Source organism: Sander vitreus, chromosome 1, assembly GCF_031162955.1.
Source record: "Sander vitreus isolate 19-12246 chromosome 1, sanVit1, whole genome shotgun sequence".
In the NCBI taxonomy this organism is placed as follows: Eukaryota; Metazoa; Chordata; class Actinopteri; order Perciformes; family Percidae; genus Sander; species Sander vitreus.
In genome coordinates this window covers 37,978,685-37,998,815 of record NC_135855.1, presented here as the reverse complement: position 1 = coordinate 37,998,815, position 20,131 = coordinate 37,978,685, and the positions used below count along the sequence as shown (strand labels likewise).

Genomic DNA, 20,131 nt, shown 5'->3' with positions numbered 1-20,131 from the left:
CTTAAGTTATGGGTCCTTTACATTGTTGGTAGTGGCATCCTACCACACAGCAGCGTTACGCATTTTTCTGTTGTCTGCAAGCAGACGTGATTGACGAGGAGGCACCTTCATGCAATATAAATCAATGGAGAGCGGAGAGTTGTTTTCCCGTCTGGTGGGGGCGTGACTAATATTATCATGCAACCTCAGTGTTTGGCGATATATGGTAGGTAACTTGCAGTGTAATTTTTACTTTACTACAGATTTGCACAGGATTAGGATCACAGATGGCCTCCACAATTACAGATTACTAGAGGTCCCCAGGTAATAGTCCTGTGCAAATAGGGCTTTGCTTTACTGGAATTTCTATGTGATGTTCATAACATGCATCAGCAGTGCAGCATCACTGACCCATTGGAGGCATCACAAAGCCTTTGCTGGGCTCTCGACCTGTGTCGGGCCGGGCGGTGGCCGCCTCTATCAGGTCAGTGATGAACTCAGTGACGTTGGGCGGCTGAGGCAGCGGCATCCCGGTAGGGCTCTCTGTGAAGGTGAAGTCCACTACGGTAGGCTGCTGAGTCTCCACCTCTCCGATCGCCTCACTCTCTGTGGTCGTCCTCCTGAAGAACACCTCTGGGCTCTGTGTCACTGTGGTAACACTCAACACGCCACTTCCCTCTTCTATGATGCCTGAACCTTCCTCATCAGGGGACTCTGGAGGGGATTTAAGATAGAGATTAGTCAGATTTATTTGACCAGGAGAGTCCCATTGAGATTACGAATCTCTTTTTCAAGGGAGACCAGGCCAAGACAGGCAGAAGCATGTATAAACACAGAAAGAAAACACAAAATTAAGCAAAATAAAAAAACTTAAATCAAGCATAGAGAACTTACATTTCAAAAGACAAATTTACATTCATAGTCAGGTGAATTAAACACACTGAGATCTTAAGGTATCTGCCTTTAATTCTTTCATTCTTTAAATTATTGAATGAGATTAATTTATTGATATTCTAGTCATTCTGCAACATATTCCATGCCGAGTGTGCAGAATACACAAATGCCCTTTTTCCAATTTCCATACGTACCCTCACCCATACATTTGGGACAGAAAGCATAAAGAAGTCCAAACTAATATAATGGATGGCATTTTGTTAATATGTTTCCACACTCTGAACCCAGGCTTATAAAAAACATAATTCAGACTGTAAAAAAAGAATGGTCCAGCATTTTTCTGTGTGATAAAGACACTATGATAGGTAGTATATGGGAGCAGACCAAGAATAGACCCAATCACAATGTCTGTTTACAGTAGCTTCCCGGGTCGAAAACTCCTGTGTCCTGTCCATACAATTTAACGGTGCTGAGCAACTTGATATACTCTCATCTCATTCATCTAAAATACATGTTGGATGCTTTCATATGTCAACACTTTCACTAATGTAACTCTCAGTTCTTTTAAATCAAGGCTGAAGACCTTTCTTTTTGATGTTGCCTTTCTTTAAATAATTGTTAATTTCTTATACTGCACTGTACATTTTATTCTCATATTCTGCTCTTTAATGTTTTATGTAAAGCACTTTCAATTGCCTTGTTGCTGAAATGTGCTACACAAAGAAAGCTGCCTTGCCTTGCCTAATGTTAGGTTAGAACAGCATTTATACAGTAGTATCGCTCTTAGTCTAAATGTTGGCCTACCTGTGTAGCAGAAGGCGTCGTAACGGGACTCAGGAAGTGGGTATCCTGTCTGGTTTGTGTGGAGGTAAACAGTTCGCACCCCCAGCAGACCCCCTCCACACTGCGGCCGACGAATGTTGATGGGGTAGCGGACGCTCCTGTCTCCCAGCCAACCGGCGTTACAGACATCCATCCCACCCTGCCAGGCCAGGTAGAGTTGACCAGTAGTGGCCAACTGAGCTCCCTGATTGGAGCATGCCACCACAGCCTCAGAGAAGGTGAACTTTTCTGCAGCAGCGGTGTAGAAAACTCTGCCTGTATCAGATAAGATAAGGTTCATTTAAGTAAAAAATAATGAAAGCTTAGAATACCCCAAACCTGAAAACATAAGATAACTCCCACAACAATCACAAAACAGAGACATTGCAGTGTTTATCTTAGTGTACCTGTCATTTTCTCAGTGAAGCAGTAGACATCATAAGTCTCATTAAGATCTCTCACTCCATATGTCCTGACGCCAGGCAGCTCCTCTTTGTCACCATAGCAGTTCACACGAGGATCATGGATCGGGTACCTTTGGTTAAATGGAAATAAGCTTTGCTGTCTTCAACATCAACATTAGAATATTAAATTGTAAACAGGGACAATTTTTTTTTGTCAAGCACACTGACAGCTAACATTTGCTGCTTTAGAGCAACCTTTAAGCTACCAAATGCACTTTCCTTTTCACAACATCCCTACTTTGTTTGTCCTGTGGCTTTGAGTTAATCAATGCTGTACTTCTGACTATGAATTCTCAGATGATAGAACATTCTTGAACGCACCTCAAAGAAGTGTTTTCAAAATGGTCTGTTCAAACAATGATGCAACTATGCAACACAACTCTGGTCTTATGAAAAAAACATTCAAAAAAGTGACAGATTTTACACCAAAGAAATTTATCTTAAGTAGCTCTTGAGGGATTTTATAACTGTGCTTAAACTAATGGGAAAAAGGGCTTCCTTGAAAAATGATTAATGGTATGCTTTGGGAAGTGTCTGGCAAGACTATGATGTTACATGATTTGAAGTTGAGCTTTGTTTAAACTAACACGCCCCAAACCGCATATTTCATCAACATTCTCGTATATTGGGCATGCGCGTGCCGGGGTAAACAGGAGGCAGCATGTACTGTATACTCCGCCAGTGCTGTTAGTTGCCATTGTAACGTTAGTAGCTTAGTCTCAGAGAACGAGACGTCTAGCCCAATCAGGCAGCTAAACATGGGCGTCAGTGTTGGTGTTGCCAAAGGTCTCCATTTACAGCTGTTGAGACTCCAACACAACAACGCAGATTTCAAACCAAAACGGGGTCAGAAGTGTTTTCATATTTCTCTGGTTTATGCGCCCTGAAACGCCAGAGCAGTGTGAATGCGAGGTGTAAACGTAGTAAAAGATATTCGTGTTTAAACCAAAACGTAGCAATGTAAATGTAGCCTTTGTCTCAGAGAATGAGACATCATGACCCAATCAGGCAGCTAAACATTGGCGTCAGTGTTGGTATTGCTAAAGGTCTCTGTTTGCGGCCATTGAGACTGCAACACAACCCCACAGATTCCAGACCAAAATGGGGTCAGAAGTGTTTGCAAATGTTTAGGGGCACTGCAACACCAGAGCAGGGGGAATGCGAGGTGTAAACATTGCAAAAGATAGTTGTTTTTAAACCAAAATGTAGCACTGTAAATGTAGCCTGAATGTCTCATGTGGCTTTACCTAATGTGTTAACCAGGAGTAGAAGAGAGTTGACAAACAAACCTGACTGTCTGGTCAGAGAGCCAGCCAGCGTCACACTGGTGGAATCCGTCATCGTAGGCCGCTTGAAGCTGTTCAGGTGAAGCCATGACCGCACTGTTCTGGGTGCATGCTGTTTTTGCCTTTTCAAAAGTCAAAGTGTAGCGTCCCATGATGGCCCTGTAGTGGAACACCATACCTAGAGAGATAAACTTTAGTTTAACTGAGAATGAATTCAAGTAATCTTTTGATCAATACCACAAAACTAGATAGTACTCAGAAGGCCTCAACAAAAGTTGAGCAATTCCCTGCCACTTATAGGCAGAGTGGCAACAAACTTTGCAGGATCACTTGGAACAGATGTTTTCATCAAATTATAATTAATAATTACAAATTATTTCCTTGCAGGTGCGGAGCCAGAAGTTATAAACATTCAGGGCTCAGCCCAAACCTAGGGGGGTCCCCCATTTTTCCCCCATTTACGGCAGCTATTTGTTCTATTTTTCAAGCCATTTAATTATAGAATACCTATATATTCTATACCTAATAGTATAATATACCTAATACCTAAAAATCTGTATATCATTTGCAAAAAACATGATAGTTGCCAAGGAATCATCCTGTAGAGCCGACATCCTGTTTTGTGTCTAACTGTCTCAAACTGTCTTCATCATTCTGAAACCAGAACACAACAAATGTTGAGGACGACTAGTTTTGACTCCTGCCAACCTAAAAGGGGTAACAATTGTCTGATTTTACTATTTTTAAGTTACATAATGTAGGTAACATTACTAATCTTGAAACCTATTTTTGTTTTACTATGCTGGAGAAGAGTTCACATAATGAATGAAATTTGAATCCATGCCATAATAATCTGGGCAGCTCTAATTGCAAGTCAAGGATCCCCAACCCTGCCAAGTAAATGTCGTCTTCAGTACCCTGAATTGAATATTAGACCAACAGAAAAACATTTACTCAATTATATAAGATTTCTTTAGGGAATCGCATAGTGGCAGCAACAACAATGACAATGTTAGGGCAGACATATGGATGACAGCATTCCCCAGTAATATAACTTTGTCTCCATTGATTTGACGGTCTAGGGGTAAATGACGAAGTTGAAGGTATTTTAAAAACAGAAAAAAAAACACTAGGACATTTGAGAAAACATTCGGCTCTGGAGCCCCAGAAGCAAACCTCCCACTCAGCCCCTGCTTCCTTGATATTCAGATATGTTGTATCGACACTGGTCTGCCACATTGCCAGACCTTCCTCCACAGCGCTGCGGAGGAGGGTCTTGCTAGCCCACACAACATTCCGGGATATGAGAAAAACATGCTTGGGTTTATTGGCATTTCTTTAAACCAATCACAATCGTCTTGGGTGGCGCTGAGCACCGGACGGAGCCACGGTGCCCCTGCAAAATAGCCTCGGGAAGGAACTTGTTTTGGTGGAACGTGCTCATTCAAGTTGTTAATGTCGTGCAACAGAAAATTTAGATTGGACACATAGTCTAGCTAGCTGTCTGGATTTTCCCTGCAGAGATCTGAAGAGCAAAGTTTAAAATGTCAACACAAAGAAAACGGAAGGGACAGACATCTGGCCGAAAATTAAGGACATCCGGCAGAATTTCTAGCGGCACCTGAACAATCCTGGAAATTAAACGTCGTTGATAAAGTATCGGCACTGATGCGACAGCTCATTTTCGTACCTTGAACCTGCACATGGACGATGTCATGGTTGTCCTCGATGCCGTGCTGGACCTCACAGCGGTAGACTCCCGTGTCACTGGACCGCAACTCAGATATCTTGATGCTAGCATCCATAGAAGTCATGGGGTAGCCCACCAGATGAACTCTGTCCAGGTAGCTCTCGCTGATACGCACCTGTCCTTCCAAGGCCACCAGGATAGTCGTGACTTTTTCTTTGGTGACTAGGCTCCATTTGATGCGATGAGCGAGTGGAGCAATGGTGGGAGCTCCGGGGTCAGGGACAGTGTGGTCCTACGTGATAAACAACAACACCTTTCACCATAAACTCCAGTCCGCTCTCAGTAGTACTCAATTAAAACTTTTGTAACTTTAATAGCATACAAACTAATCCGACTGCATTAGCAAACTGTTGCCTATTTACACAGCAGACACCAAGCAACATTAGCATTCATCTGGAGTTGTGTTTATGTCCACTTGATGAACATCGGGGTGAAGTCAGTTTAATGTTTGGCATTTGTCGGTTTGCTTTGACGTTTCCATAAATAGCTCCATGTCCAAGCCTCGATTTCCCCCAGTTTTAGGTTATGTTGGAGAGCTAATTTAGGCAGATGATTAACAGTTTTGATCAACTCAAACTCCCTAAAATTTATGATGCAGTTGAGAAGCAAATAACTGAATGTCTGTCCAATGCGCGGGGTGTAGTTAGGGACATCGTAAAAGTACAAAACCACCAATTTCAATCTTCAATAGTTTTTTTGTTTTTCAACATAGAAATCTAAAACCAGTGAGTGACAGCTAGTAAATATTTTAAAGAATTTAAAGAAGCGGAGAATACAAATCCTTATATTGTCACAGTACAGTCTTTTTCCTATTGGCTGTTTTGGCCTACCACCAGGCTGTGATGATGTCAAGTTGTGTTAATGGTATTGTCAGCGTCTTAAATGTCTACAAATGAACTATTGACAGAGTGTTAATGCTAATTGACGCTGCACCAAGGACTGTGCTGGTCGAAGACGGAGCAAGCAGTGCCCTTACTTTACTTACTTTCAGCCTGGTGGGCTAGCGTTCAGTTTCTGTAGTTTCATATGCCAAACTCTGGAAGCCCTAGACGATAACGTAACGATAATATTTCGTTTTCCCAGAGCGTGGTTATGCCGTAGCATTAAATATGTATATTGTATGGAATAGGGCCCGATATGAGGAAAATATGCGATAACGTTGTTGAATGTTGCGATAACGATCTTACTTGCGATAAATAAACAGATGTTAAAGTACTCACTTCTGCATTTCTGTTGCTTTCAGTATTCTGCTAAAATTTTAAACAAATGAAAGAAAATCATTTCCAACATTCTTTTATTGAACAAATTGAATATTACATTAAATATAAAAGGCACCACTAATAAAAGAACAACAGTTCCATTTTAAAGTGCAGTTTTATACTGATATTTTCAGTGTGTATTTTGTGATATGTCACAGGCTTTTTGCGATTTTTGTATATTGCGACGGTTGATGACGATAACAAAACAATATATTGTGCAGCCCTAGTATGGAATATACAGTGGATAACATACTGGGTTTCATAACAAACTGCCTTTAGTAAAAGCTCATAATTACACACCTCGAAGTAACACGGTAGTAGCAACGTTGCCCCTAGTAGAGGACGCTGTGGCTCCTCCAGAGGAATGCTCACACTCAGCACATCCTCCGGGTCTGTGGAAAAGATCAGCAAGAGTTGCCGGTTGAATGAACTCCAAAGACTGGACTGCTGGTTATGGCAGTGACATGCATTGAAGAGAGGATGACCACACACTGAGCTCCAATTATGTTGCCACTGGCGTTTCGACCATCTAATACATTAAAGAAAAAAATATGGTTTCTTACCCATAAACGAGTGTTCTTCATAAAGGTCATCAAATGCTGCTAACGTGACATGTAGACACACAGACAGCAACACAATCCACCTCATCGTATTTCACCTGGAATTTAAGAAAGGAGGGGGTTGCAGTGCGTGGTCACTGAAGGCTTGTATCATGTGGACGCGCCGACAGTTTTGTTGTCATTATTTAGAATCTTCATGGGGGCGGCAGAAACTACGCACTATAGCTTTAAAGATGTCATCTAAGATATTTTATTTCCCTACAGGCCTCATATACAACCTCTCAGATGTGTCTTCACATCACTTTATGCTGGTGATGGGATGTAAAAGTTCCTCTCATTTTCATCACTGATACATATAAAATGCATGTAATGTTATTTCTGTTTTCACTAATTCAGCAAAAAAAAAGAAAATAAAGTATTTTAACAAGTAAGTGCAGCAGTGCACCTAATGGGAATTGTAAGGTGCCCTTACGTAAATCCTCATTCGGACCAACAGTTTTTTTCTGGTCGAGGGATCAACCTGTAGAATTCCCTTAAAGGTCCCATGGCATGAAAATGTCACTTTATGAGGTTTTTTAACATTAATATGCGTTCCCCCAGCCTGCCTATGGTCCCCCAGTGGCTAGAAATGGCGATAGATGTAAACCGAGCCCTGGGTATCCTGCTCTGCCTTTGACAAAATGAAAGCTTAGATGGGCCGATCTGGAATCTTCTCCTTATGACGTCATAAGGTGAAAGGTTACCTCACCTTTCTCTGCTTTGCCCGCCCAGAGAATTTGGCCCGCCCATGAGAGAGAGACATCATGGCTTGAAAACAAGCAAAGTGGCAGTTGGTCAAGGCCACACCCCCACTCTCCACCTTGCCCCCCCCCCTCTCCTCCTCAATAGCTACAGACACAGAAATGGCACATCCTAAGGAAAGATCATTGTGGGACTGGCAGATACAGTATTAGGGGACCACTAAGGTCTATATAAAAGAGACTTCAGATACAGTATTAGGGGACCACTAAGGTCTATATAAAAGAGACTTCAGATGCAGTATTAGGGGACACTAAGGTTTATATAAAAGAGACTTCAGATACAGTATTAGGGGACACTAAGGTCTATATAAAAGAGACTTCAGATACAGTATTAGGGGACCACTAAGGTCTATATAAAAGAGACTTCAGATACAGTATTAGGGGACACTAAGGTCTATATAAAAGAGACTTCAGATACAGTATTAGGGGACCACTAAGGTCTATATAAAAGAGACTTCAGATACAGTATTAGGGGACCACTAAGGTCTATATAAAAGAGACTTCAGATACAGTATTAGGGGACACTAAGGTCTATATAAAAGAGACTTCAGATACAGTATTAGGGGACCACTAAGGTCTATATAAAAGAGACTTCAGATACAGTATTAGGGGACCACTAAGGTCTATATAAAAGAGACTTCAGATGCAGTATTAGGGGACCACTAAGGTCTATATAAAAGAGACTTCAGATACAGTATTAGGGGACCACTAAGGTCTATATAAAAGCATCCAAAGAGCACCATGTCATGGGACCTTTAACTGCTGAACTCAAACTGGGATCATTTTAAACTTAAAAAAAAAAGAGGGAGCCGTCATGTAGTTATGAAAAATCTGGTGCTTCCTCTTTTATATTGTTTATTGTATTAGTCTGTGTTGTATTTCTTTTGTCTGTATTTTCTTGTTGAGTTCTGAGTTTTGCATTTTAATGTAAGTATCTTGAGTTTATGTTTTGTATTGTCTTTTATGTATTTGTTGTTGGGTTTAATGTATTTTAAAGGCCAATCAATGGACAGGCATTGCAAATTAGCTTAGGCTATGAATGCTGTGGTGTGGAATATGTTTATGCTACATACTATGCATATAAATATTAAAGGTCCCATATTGTAAAGTGACATTTCCATGTCTTTTTTCACTATAAAGGGGCCAAGGTGCTATATAAATACTGTGAAAATATCAAAACGCTCAATCCACAGAGAACACACATGACACACAGGCCGTATTCAGAAATGGTGCCTTTAAACGAGCCGTCAGGTCTTCCGTACAGTTGTGATGTCCCAACTATATATAGGTAGAAAGTGCCGCTACAGTGCTGTTACAGTCATTCCCCGGCTGCAATGACGGTGCAGCGACGCAGAGAGCCTAGAAGTGAAAGACTCGGAAATGCTAACCACTCCGAGCAGTCTGGACTTTCTCGGGAGTGGGTCTTAAAGAGACATGTAAAAGAGACAGGCGCTAAAACGGAGCGTTTCAGACAGAACGTGAATACAGGTATTATTCAGATGGACAGTATGAGAAAAATAAAGTGTTTTTTGGACATTAAAGCCTGTAACCATGTTCTAGTAGAAACCCAAAATACAACTATGAACCTGAAAATGAGCATGATATGGGACTTTTAAAATAAATAAATAAATAAATCTTGGAGCTGCACCAAAAACTAGTAATTTTTTTTCTTTTTATCAAATTTCAAAGAAAACTGTGCCACTGAATCTAACAATAAGATGGGTAAACAACAGTCTCTTTCTCTCTAAAAATACACATGGAAGTCCTCCACAAAGTTACATCCATTCATTGGAAACACATGATGCTGATCTACAGTTTGAACACTGGCCTGAATGCCTGCTCTGTCTGCATGAATATGCTTCTGGTCCTAACAACATTCTTCCTCTCTGGGCTTAGAAAGGGAGGGCCACTACTTATAAGTCTCAACACTCAAATCCAAATGACGCATTTAGCCTAAAGTCAAAATATGTCCATCTTGTTTGATGTCCCAAACAGAAAAAAATCTAATTTTCCTCCACAACAGCTACACAGCAACTTCATTTCCCAAAGGAATAACACACAACCACTTATCTCTGTAACAGTGATTACAACACTCTCAAACAACCAACGGTCACAGGAAAGTTCTGTGGGAGTTCTTTCAAAAGTTAATGTTTTCTGTTATTCCACCTGAGTAACACTTCCTGCTCCTCCCTCCTCCTATACTGACTTAATAAGACTTTCCACAAATTCAGTTTGTATATTTGTTCAGATCCATGTGCACACGCATGAGAACTGAACACAGACATGCATTATCAAATATACAGTACTGAATGCCACAGACATCTTGATATGTCTCTGTGCAATATTAACACAAAAGAATTCACTGATAAACATGCGAACAACCCAAAAACCTATCATAACTTACTTTTTGCTACTTTTACTTTTAAAGGCCTGTTTCAAATCTTAAAGGCCCTCAGCTTCTCAGCACTGGGGTCCTACATGATCATACTATTTTTTTTTATTTTTAAGATTATTTTTTGGGCATTTTCAGCCTTTATTTTTTTAAAGATTATTTTTGGGGCTTTTCCGCCTTTATTTGATAGGACAGCTAGGTGAGAAAGGGGAGAGAGAGGGGGAAGACATGTAGGAAATTGTCACAGGTCGGATTCGAACCCTAGACCTCTGCTTCGAGGCATAAACCTCTCAGTATATGTGCGCCTGCTCTACTCACTGAACCAACCCGGCCACGATCGGCCACGATTTTTGACAGGACAACTGAAGACATGAAAGGGGCAAGAGAGGGGGAATGATTATTTGTGGGGCTTTTCCGCCTTTATTTGATAGGACAGCTAGGTGAGAAAGGGGAGAGAGAGGGGGAAGACATGCAGCAAAGGGCCGCAGGTCGGAGTCAAACCCAGGCCCGCTGCGTCGAGGAGTTAACCTCTATATATGGGCGCCCACTCTACCAACTGAGCTATCTGGGCGTCCATGATCATACTATTTTCTGCCAAAGTTACAATAACATTTCTGCATTTGTGTGGGCTACCTGCCCCCTGTTTTAGAACATGCCCCCTCACAAATTCAGTATTGTATTCCAACCATGACACAATCAATTTGTGTTGCAATGAACTCTACACTGGGTGATAGTGTAATAAAGTAACTGTACCTTTAATTCAATGACATAAAAAAGTGTATTTTGTGTTAAGTTACTCTATAAATACTCAAAAATTCAGCTGATCTGTTTGATCAGATTTGATAGATAGATGATAGTGACAAAACAACCCAGTGACTGTCATCAAATTCTGATTTGAATATTGCTAAATCCTGATTGGTGCATGGAGCCCACACAAATACAGAAATGTCTCATGTGAAATAACCCAAATTGTTCTAATTTGGACAGAGACACGTGAGACAGCTAAACCATGGGCATAGATTTTGGCAGGGATGCAGGGGATATGTCCCCCCCCCCCACACCATTATTTAGAAGAGGTAGATTTCTCCCCCTTCAGAAAATATGGAAAGGCAACCCACTCCCCAAAAAGAGGTAAACATGTATATATCCTTCTTAGGGCTGCCTCTTAGTGTTGGGTTTCTCCAAAAGTTGAATCCATCTCGACTTTATTACAGTGTTGAAAGAAAAACAAAACAACAACAAAATATTCAAATCCCAAAATTGAAAATCGAACACCTACCCAACGAATGAATATCCATATGGTCGGATATTCAGATCCAGCCCTACTTCTTACCAGTAAATGTATGTTTCCCAACGACTTCAGACACAGGAAATGATGCTGAAAAAGGTTTTTGGGGGAGGACCCCCCAGACCCTCCCGGTTTTAATGTCCCCCCCCCCCCCCATGTTGAAACAAACAACACCCTTGAACTAAACTACTGCAAAATTCAAGTTAAGACACGCAGAACAGAAGAGAAAAATGAAGATAAAACGACACACACTCTTAGACCGTCTGACAACAGCACAGAGAAATGAGGTAAACAGCACAAAAAGTCTTGGACAAACTGTCTCGAGGCGTGTTGCCATGCAGGGATGCAGCTCTGGCTCTCACCACAGATTCTACAAGCTCCTGCGAACTTTTCTGAGCTGTGGAAATCCAACACACTTTCTACAAGCTGAACAAATTGCTCACTTATCGCCAGAGATGGAGAGGAAGGAGGACACCTGAGTTCATGATGTGAAATTGACAGAAGGAGCAGGAAGATTGCACATATATACTATGCCGTGGTGGAATATAACTAAGTACTGTACTTAAGTCCAAATGTTGAGGTGCTTGTACTTTACTTGAGTCTTTTCTTTTCATGTCACTTTCTACTTCTACTCCGCTACATTTCAGAGAGAAATATTGTACTTTTTTACTCCACTACATTCATCTGTTACAGCTTTAGTTATTTTACAAATTAAGATTTTTGCACACAAAAGACATGTAGTTTATAAAATATGATGTTTTATCATAAATTAAACTACCCAACAATATAACGGCCTACAAGTCCAGCTGAGATGATTAGACCATTAAACACACAACTGGTTGGATCGTTTCCAGTTTCTAAAATGGGAGGATTTTTCTGCATTGAGTACTTTTACTTTTAATACTTTAAGTACATTTTCCTGATGATACTTACATACTTTTATTTAAGTAACATTTCAATGCAGGACTTTGACAGAGTATTTTTACAGTGAGGTATTAGTACTTTTCCTGTAAGTAAAGGATCTGAATACTTCTTCCACCACTGATAGTATGTAGATAGATATGTCATTTAATTCAACTTTTTTTGTGCTGCCTTTTCTAACATCTGGCAGATGGAAGTTAGCCTTCTTTGCTAACTCTCATTCAATTACTTTTTTCTCATATTTAAATAAAAAATAAAGGAAAACAATAAGACGAATGGACGGCCTCAGTCATAATATTCCAATAATATATATAAGATACATATAACACACTGAATAGGGTTTTTCTGCACAAGGAGTACTTTTACTTTTGATACATTGAGCACATTTTGCTGATAATACTGCTGTACGTTTACTTAAGTAACATTTTGAATGTGGGACTTCACATGTAATAGAGTATGCTGTGCTATCGCTACTTTTACTTGAGTAAAATATCTTAATAATTCTACCACCACTGCTATGTTGCTTTTTGTTAGTTTTATTGTCTTGTTTGTGTTGTCCGTGTTTTGATTTTGTTGCCCCATTCATTTCAGAAGAACAAAATTCCAATTGACAATAATTTGACTTGAACTTGAACTAGTTATGATTCAAAAGTTTATAATCTCCTGCTACAATAGCTTGTTTGGGTCCAGTCAGATACTTTATATTTTTGAAAGGTCTTTAATGCTTTTAGGTTGTAGAAAGTCAAAGACAACGTTCAATAAGAAGGGAAGAAATCAGCAGTCCTTGGTAGAAGAAACTGGAAGCTTAGCATCAAAATGTGGGCAGATTTAATTAGGAACAGCTTCCTGTTTCAGTGTCGAGTGCACAATAACGCAGCCTTGAACAAGCTGGAATTACATGTAACAGTCAACGTGTTGCTTTAGCAAAACTCTTCTTCAAACTTCACAATAGAAACAGAAAGTTAGTCTCTAGGGTAAGCACTATTGGAATAGCAGCTGATATACTATAAACATCTTCAATCATACCACTGAGTAGACTGCAGAGGGCCCAAAGATAAAACGCAACGGGAGCGTGCCTATCTTCCCACAGCTCTATGTTCCCACATTTCTAAGATTTCTTTCCAAAATTAGGCTCTATGTTCCCACATTTCTAAGATTTCTTTCCAAAATTAGGCTCTATGTTCCCACATTTCTAAGATTTCTTTCCAAAATTAGGCTCTATGTTCCCACATTTCTAAGATTTCTTTCCAAAATTAGGCTCTATGTTCCCACATTTCTAAGATTTCTTTCCAAAATTAAGCTCTATGTTCCCACATTTCCTTTTTCATAAATTTGTATCAGATTTTTATCCCCCTTTCTCCCAATTTGGTAGCCAATTACACCCAACCTATTATCCAGTAGCAATGGACTACAGATGGAATGTAACCCTAACCCTAACATAGAACCTAATTTTAAGAAAAATCTTAGAAATGTGGGAACGTAGGGCTGAAACCAATGCTACAACTCAATGTTTAAAGCCACATTGCACCATTGTGATTCAATAATGATCAAGGGTCACTAATGGTTTTCTGGAAAGGAAAACGGTCATGTGTTCATGACACTGTCATGACACTCTTATGTAGATACCTTCAAGTAAAGTGTTACCTAATAGTTATTATTGAAGGGGAGAAGAATATCATTGATATAACAGCTGATTCCAAACTTTTCAATGGCAATATTTTTGTCTAACTGGATGTCAGAATTTATTTATTTGACTTTCAATCTCCAGCTTCTTTACCTTAACTTTCTTCAAACTGTTTTAAAAAGTTTATTAAAAAAAAAGGTCTGGAGTGCTCAGAAGTTCAAAGAAAAGATGAAGGTGCTGTTTGGAAAGGGGAACACAAATGTTCAAAAGAGAAAAAGAGGTCCAAGGCACTCTTCTTGCAAAAAATGTAAAAGCCTTTATTTAAATAGCTATTTCATATCGGAATCTTAGAACATTAAAAATAGATGGGCAGAAAACCACGCGTAGCGGCACAAAACAGCCTTCTTCAGGGTGTGAAGAAGAAGAGTGCCTTATACCTTTTTTCTCTTTTGAAAGTTTTGAAACGTGGAGGGAGTGTCTCTTCATGCAGCAGGACTGAGCTGTGGTGTTAGGAATAAGTGACAGTTGATTAGCAGCTGAGTTGTGTGTGTGAGCTGTGCTGGTGGCCGGCTCCACACTGAGCCCATTCAGTTGCTGGTGAGGTCCACTCCCAGAGAGACCGGGGCCCATAAGACCAGATCTGTTCCCCCTGAAGCCTGTATTATGGCAGCTCTGACGACACCAGGCACTAAGTAAACAGCCGCCTTTCCCTCACGTCTCAACACTGCCAACATTCAGGCAGGAGACTCAGAACGGTGTGAGGCATGATGGGAGGAGGCGAGGGCTAAAGGTGTTGCCGGAAAGGTCTTTGATCCTCACCTGTCCATCTTTTTACATTTCTCATATGATCAATCAGGAATGAAATGGAAAGAAGATAGAGAGAACATTCTTGTCACACTCTCACGTGGATGTAGAATATGTTGGTGACCCGTTGTAGTCAGAGGTTATAGATTTATTAGTCTCAGATTGCCAGACCTTCCTCCACAGCGCTGCGGAGGAGGGTCTGGCTAGTCCACACAGCATTCGGGATGGGAGAAAAACCTGCTCTGTTTTTTATTGGCATTTCTTTAAACCAATCACAATAGTATTGTGCGACGCTGAGCCCCGGACGGAGCCACGGTGCCTCTGGAGAATAGCCTCGGGAAGGAACTTGTTTCGGTGGAGCACGTGTACGTTCAAAAGTAGTTTTAGTCGTGCAACAGAAAACTCAGATTGGACAGATAGTCTAGCTAGCTGTCTGGATTTACCCTGCAGAGATCTGAGGAGCAGTTAACCATAGTCCTCAGAAATCCACCGGAGTTTAGAACGCCAACACAAAGAAAGAGGAAGGTGTATATCAGAATATCCTGCGACACCGGAGCAATCCCGGAAGTGGAACGTCGTGGATATAGACTTTAGATTTATTGACTTTCTGCTGTTCTTTCGTCAATATCAGCTGTTTTTGAATCTGCTTCATAATGTAATCAAGTTACACAAAAGAGTCTGTGATACTCCATAGTGAGTTATACTTACTGTCTGATACTTTGTGGTTCCATAGTATGTACGTTGATATCATGGTTAGGATAAAATACTGTTTGCCTATAGGCATCAAATCATTTTGTTTTTCAGATTCGCTCAGATTTGGTTTGATTTATTTCAGTTTGTCGATTGTCGAATGTACTTTTGTTAATGTTTATTCTAATGCTTTTTATTGTATTTATTCTACAAATTACACGGATATGATGCTGAATTAGTGATTGTCCAGTAGATAAAAACGTGAAAAACACAAATCCCTTGATTTTTTTTTTTTTTTAAAGATTTCAATTAGATGATTCATGATGAACATAAAGAGAGATGATGGATCCACAAATAGACTCAGGCAGGTGTAGTACTCAAACTTAAAAAACTTGCTTTTATTAAATGCTTTTTTTGGAATAAGATAAATCTTTACAATGTACGGTGTACTACAATATATTACACAGATGTGAATTAGCCCAAATGAGGATATATGAAGGTAGAAAAATAACCATAAATATCTAGTTAAAATGCTGTTTTAACCCTTGTGTTGTCCTCCCTGATAAAGAAAATAGTTACACTTTACTTAAAGATATGTACATAAGAGTGACATGACACTGTCATGAACGTGTCATAAACATAATAAACAAGTCATAAACATTTATGAGATAACGCTTCTTTTAGTGTCATTCGGTTTTTGTCAAGTTATGGTTAGGGTTAGAGTTAGGGTTCATGTGTCATGACAGTGTCATGTCACTCTTATGTAGATACCTTCAAGTAAAGTGTTACCAAGAAAATGTACCCTTCTCTAGACTTTTTTTTCAACGTTCTTGACACTTTTTTGAATTTCTGTTGCTTTCTTCAAGGTTTTTGTTTCTTTTTTCTTTTTTTGACCTATTAGTTTTACGCTTATTTTTGTAATTAATGACCAATAAATCTCATTTACATGAAATTATTCCTAAATAAAAGCTGAAATTCTGAATTATTTTGACTAATAGTTCAAATCCGAGGAGCATATGTTTCCCGGACTGGTATATGTCAAAGTTTAGTCAGGATACTGTTTTGAAACAATTTCACAATTTCATTTTTCTCTCAAAATGCTACAAAACACCCACAATTAAACAAAAGTAGTAAATTGATCTTTAATTCTACTCGAAGAGCGTTTCTATGGAACCATGCGTATAATTTCATGCAATTTGCTTGAAATAAACTCATATATCTGATATTAAAAACTTGTTCAAACAGGGTCAAATTCAACCTGAGGACAACAGGAGTGGTAATAAAGCACACATACACATAAATAACATAATATCGAATAACCTGCTCCTCTTCATAACTTCACATTTTTTATTTTCTATTTGCCAAACAATAAAACAAAGTATATTGCCCACCTGTTGTAGAAATACCTTCACTCTTGTCAAAGCCAAACTCTTCTCCAGTGGTGTGTTTCTGGGGTCAGTTGAGCTCCAGGTTGTGATGTTTAAAAGTCCCAGTGAGCAGCAGCAGCAGCAGCAGCAGAGAGCTCAGGATGCTCAGCCGTGTGCAGAGGAAAGAGACGGGACCGGGTCTGGTCATCACACCTCAGAGGGAAACACCGCCGTCAAGCTGCTCACAGTGAAGCGTGAGCTGCTCTGAGTACTGCTTTCAAAATAAAAGCAGGCATGCTGCTGCCAACTTTTCTCAAAGGAGTGAATCACAGTGTGCTCGGTAAAGGAAAAGATGTCCACATGATGAGGGAAGAAGGTCATCTCTTTGGGAAGCTTGCACCCCAATTCAGTGTTGTTTGTGAACGTCAAATCAAGCATCCAAAATGCATCACATTTCACTCACATCTGAGAGATGATTCACTCTAAATGTAAAAGATGATTCTTTTATCTTGAACTACTGTCAGGAGGATATACATATAAATTATTTTGGAATGACACTTTTCATATTTGGGGTCCGTGAAATGACTTATTGGTGGAATTAAAGCAAGACCAAGGACTCTTTTGTACCTTAAAATAATGTTTCCAAAATCGTTTCAGTGGTTCATCAACTCGTAACAGGGTGAACGGCACTTCTGCATTCGCTTTGCGGCCACATGATACAAGCCTTCTGTGATCGCGACAGCCCCGCCTCCTCCACACAGTTGCTAGTAGCCAAGGAGGACACGGAGGCTTGAATGTAACAGATCATCAATATCAAAAAGTTACGCACTAAAGCTTTAAGAGTCATTTTAACCCATCGCTGTGTCATTTTGGTAAAGTTTTATTAACGTTATTTAGAGTTACATCAATTATTTTGGTAGAGATCAGAGATTTACTCATGTTTAGTCATCACTCCTGTTTCAGCCTCACTGGCTCACAGTTTTAGGGTTGATTTTGGTTACTTCGAAGACTCTTGGTGGCCTCACTATTGGCCATATTTCTGACCTTTTTGTCCCATACAAGCTGTAGTTAGATTACGATTCTCAGACAGATGTCTTTTAGGAAATAAGGTTGGCTGACTCAGCATCATCTTTAAAATCTCTCCATTAAAAGTACTTTTGTTGGAGAGATTATCCAGATTTTACTTGAGTTCTTTGTTTTTTTTCTTGATTGTACTTGAATTGTCTCTTTATTTCATGTATGTTATACTACTGGAATTGGTTTTATGGGCCAGGTAATGTCTCTTTTTTTTTAACCAAAAAGTTCCCCATTTAATTAGTTTCATATTTGATTTCATAATTGTTGATTTTGATTTGCTGCTATGTGTGGATCACTGTGTAACATAGGGTTTGAAAAGGGCTGTAAAAATGAAGATTATTATAATAATTATTAGTGGTGGTGGTATTATTAGTAGTGCTTTTAATAGCAACAGTAGCACTACTTATAAGTATGGTTGTTGTTGTCACCTTTTAGTATATTCTTTTCTACATATTTGCAAATGTTTTGCTTTTATTTTGAAGGAAACCTAACTGGCACTATCTGGCATACTTGACTCATCTGATGGGGGGGGACAAGGGAGGAAATAGGGTTGGAGGTAGGAGGGTGTGTGCCGTTCCACCCACTGGGTAGAAATGAGGTAATGCTCCTTTTATGGAGATCAGCCAATGTACTCTTATGAATAATCAAAAACAAATAAACTTGTCTATTTGAATCAGAGGAAACACACAACTATACTACTGTGTTTCTAAAGGGGCTCATATTATATGCACTGCCTGACTCTAATGAGCTTATAATAACTTTATTGTTCTGCATTTTATCCATCATCACCATCATCTCCGTCAAGTGACACAAGACCAGATTTATGATTGAAAAAAACATCTGGTTTTTAGTTAAGTAAAAGTACTAATATCCCACTGCATTCAAAACTTGACTTAAGTAAAAGTATATCAGCTAAATGTATTTAATTAAAGCAAAAGTACTCATTGTGCAGTATAATGTCCCCTGTCAGTGTTTTCCTCTTCTATCTGATGTTTCTGGATGAATATCACTGCTGCATTAATGTGTATGTTGCATTTTTAATGCTGTAGATGTTTAAGGTTGTGCTCATTTTAACTCCTTTATATACTGTTGGGTAGTTTAATCTACAGCAATACATCATATTCTATAATATCATCATATGTTTGTAGCGTCGCTGTCCTGTGAGAACCACGTATCTATAAAAGTCAACTTTTCAGTGTCAGAAAAACAGCCCTGTTTTCAGCATTGTGACGATGCATTTCTCAGCTGATCCAAGAGGCTTTTTTTTTTAGCTTTAAAGAAGTAGGAGAACTTTCTCAACACATAACACATACAGTGCGTAGCATAAGTGAATCACCCATGCTAAAGTTGACTAAAAAGAGGAATAAAAAAATATTAATTTATTATTTAAAGTTTCCTTAAAGTTGGATTTTTTCAATTTTTTTTTAGTTAAGGCATTACGATCAATTTTCCTTTAGCATGGGTGTATTCACTTATGCTAAGCACTGTACATACATCTTTACCTTAACTTTATCCTTCAGTTTATCACAAAAATGTAACATCAACACTGGAGATACATGTTTTTTTATTGGACAGGAAGGGATGAAAAACTGTTTCTAAGGTGTAGTTGAGTAGAAGTATAAAGGAGCATAAAATGGAAATACTTAAGTAAAGTACCTTGAATTTTTACTTAAGTACAAGTCCCATTTGAACCCTAATGCCTCCGATTTCACGTGTACCTTTGCTCTGTCATCCTGCCTTCACCTTTAGGCTCTTTAATGCGCCCCTAAAACATCTGAGATTATCCCGCCTCGCCCATTTAACCTCTCCTCGCCCGCTTGCTTTCGCTCCTGAAAAGAAAACTGAAGACAAAGCTGCCCTTTCTCTCAGGTACCACTGAGAGCTCATTGGGCAGGAAACAGCAAAATGTGCAATTACAGAGTATTCACACGCCTAAAAATAATGTTGTTACGGATACAAATCAACCCCACTTAACAAATAATGGGAGTCTAGGTTGAGTTTAAGTGGGACATAATGACAGTTACACTCCATTTCCAACAGCAGCACATATTCTGATTAAGTTCAATGCTGTGATGCTGCATGGTTCAATTTCCTCCTCTGCCTTTTGTTCTCTTCTTAGTGAAATATTTCACTAAGGAGGTTTCAGTTTGATTA

At 39.4% G+C, this 20,131-nt stretch overlaps 1 protein-coding gene across 1 annotated transcript in view; it reads right to left on the bottom strand.

The window, feature by feature from the left end:
* Positions 1 to 17,086, bottom strand: part of LOC144520777 (aggrecan core protein-like) — a 34,156-nt gene extending 17,070 nt beyond the window's left edge. Inside the window, exons 1-8 of the mRNA XM_078254798.1 lie at positions 16,925 to 17,086; positions 7,018 to 7,112; positions 6,755 to 6,846; positions 5,136 to 5,427; positions 3,449 to 3,623; positions 2,103 to 2,230; positions 1,678 to 1,971; positions 391 to 693 (exon numbers count right to left, since the gene is read on the bottom strand). Of these exons, the coding sequence (XP_078110924.1) occupies positions 391 to 693; positions 1,678 to 1,971; positions 2,103 to 2,230; positions 3,449 to 3,623; positions 5,136 to 5,427; positions 6,755 to 6,846; positions 7,018 to 7,102 (1,369 nt within the window). The 5' untranslated portion in view covers positions 7,103 to 7,112; positions 16,925 to 17,086. The remainder of the gene's footprint in view (positions 1 to 390; positions 694 to 1,677; positions 1,972 to 2,102; positions 2,231 to 3,448; positions 3,624 to 5,135; positions 5,428 to 6,754; positions 6,847 to 7,017; positions 7,113 to 16,924) is intronic.
* Positions 17,087 to 20,131: the final 3,045 nt, after the last annotated feature.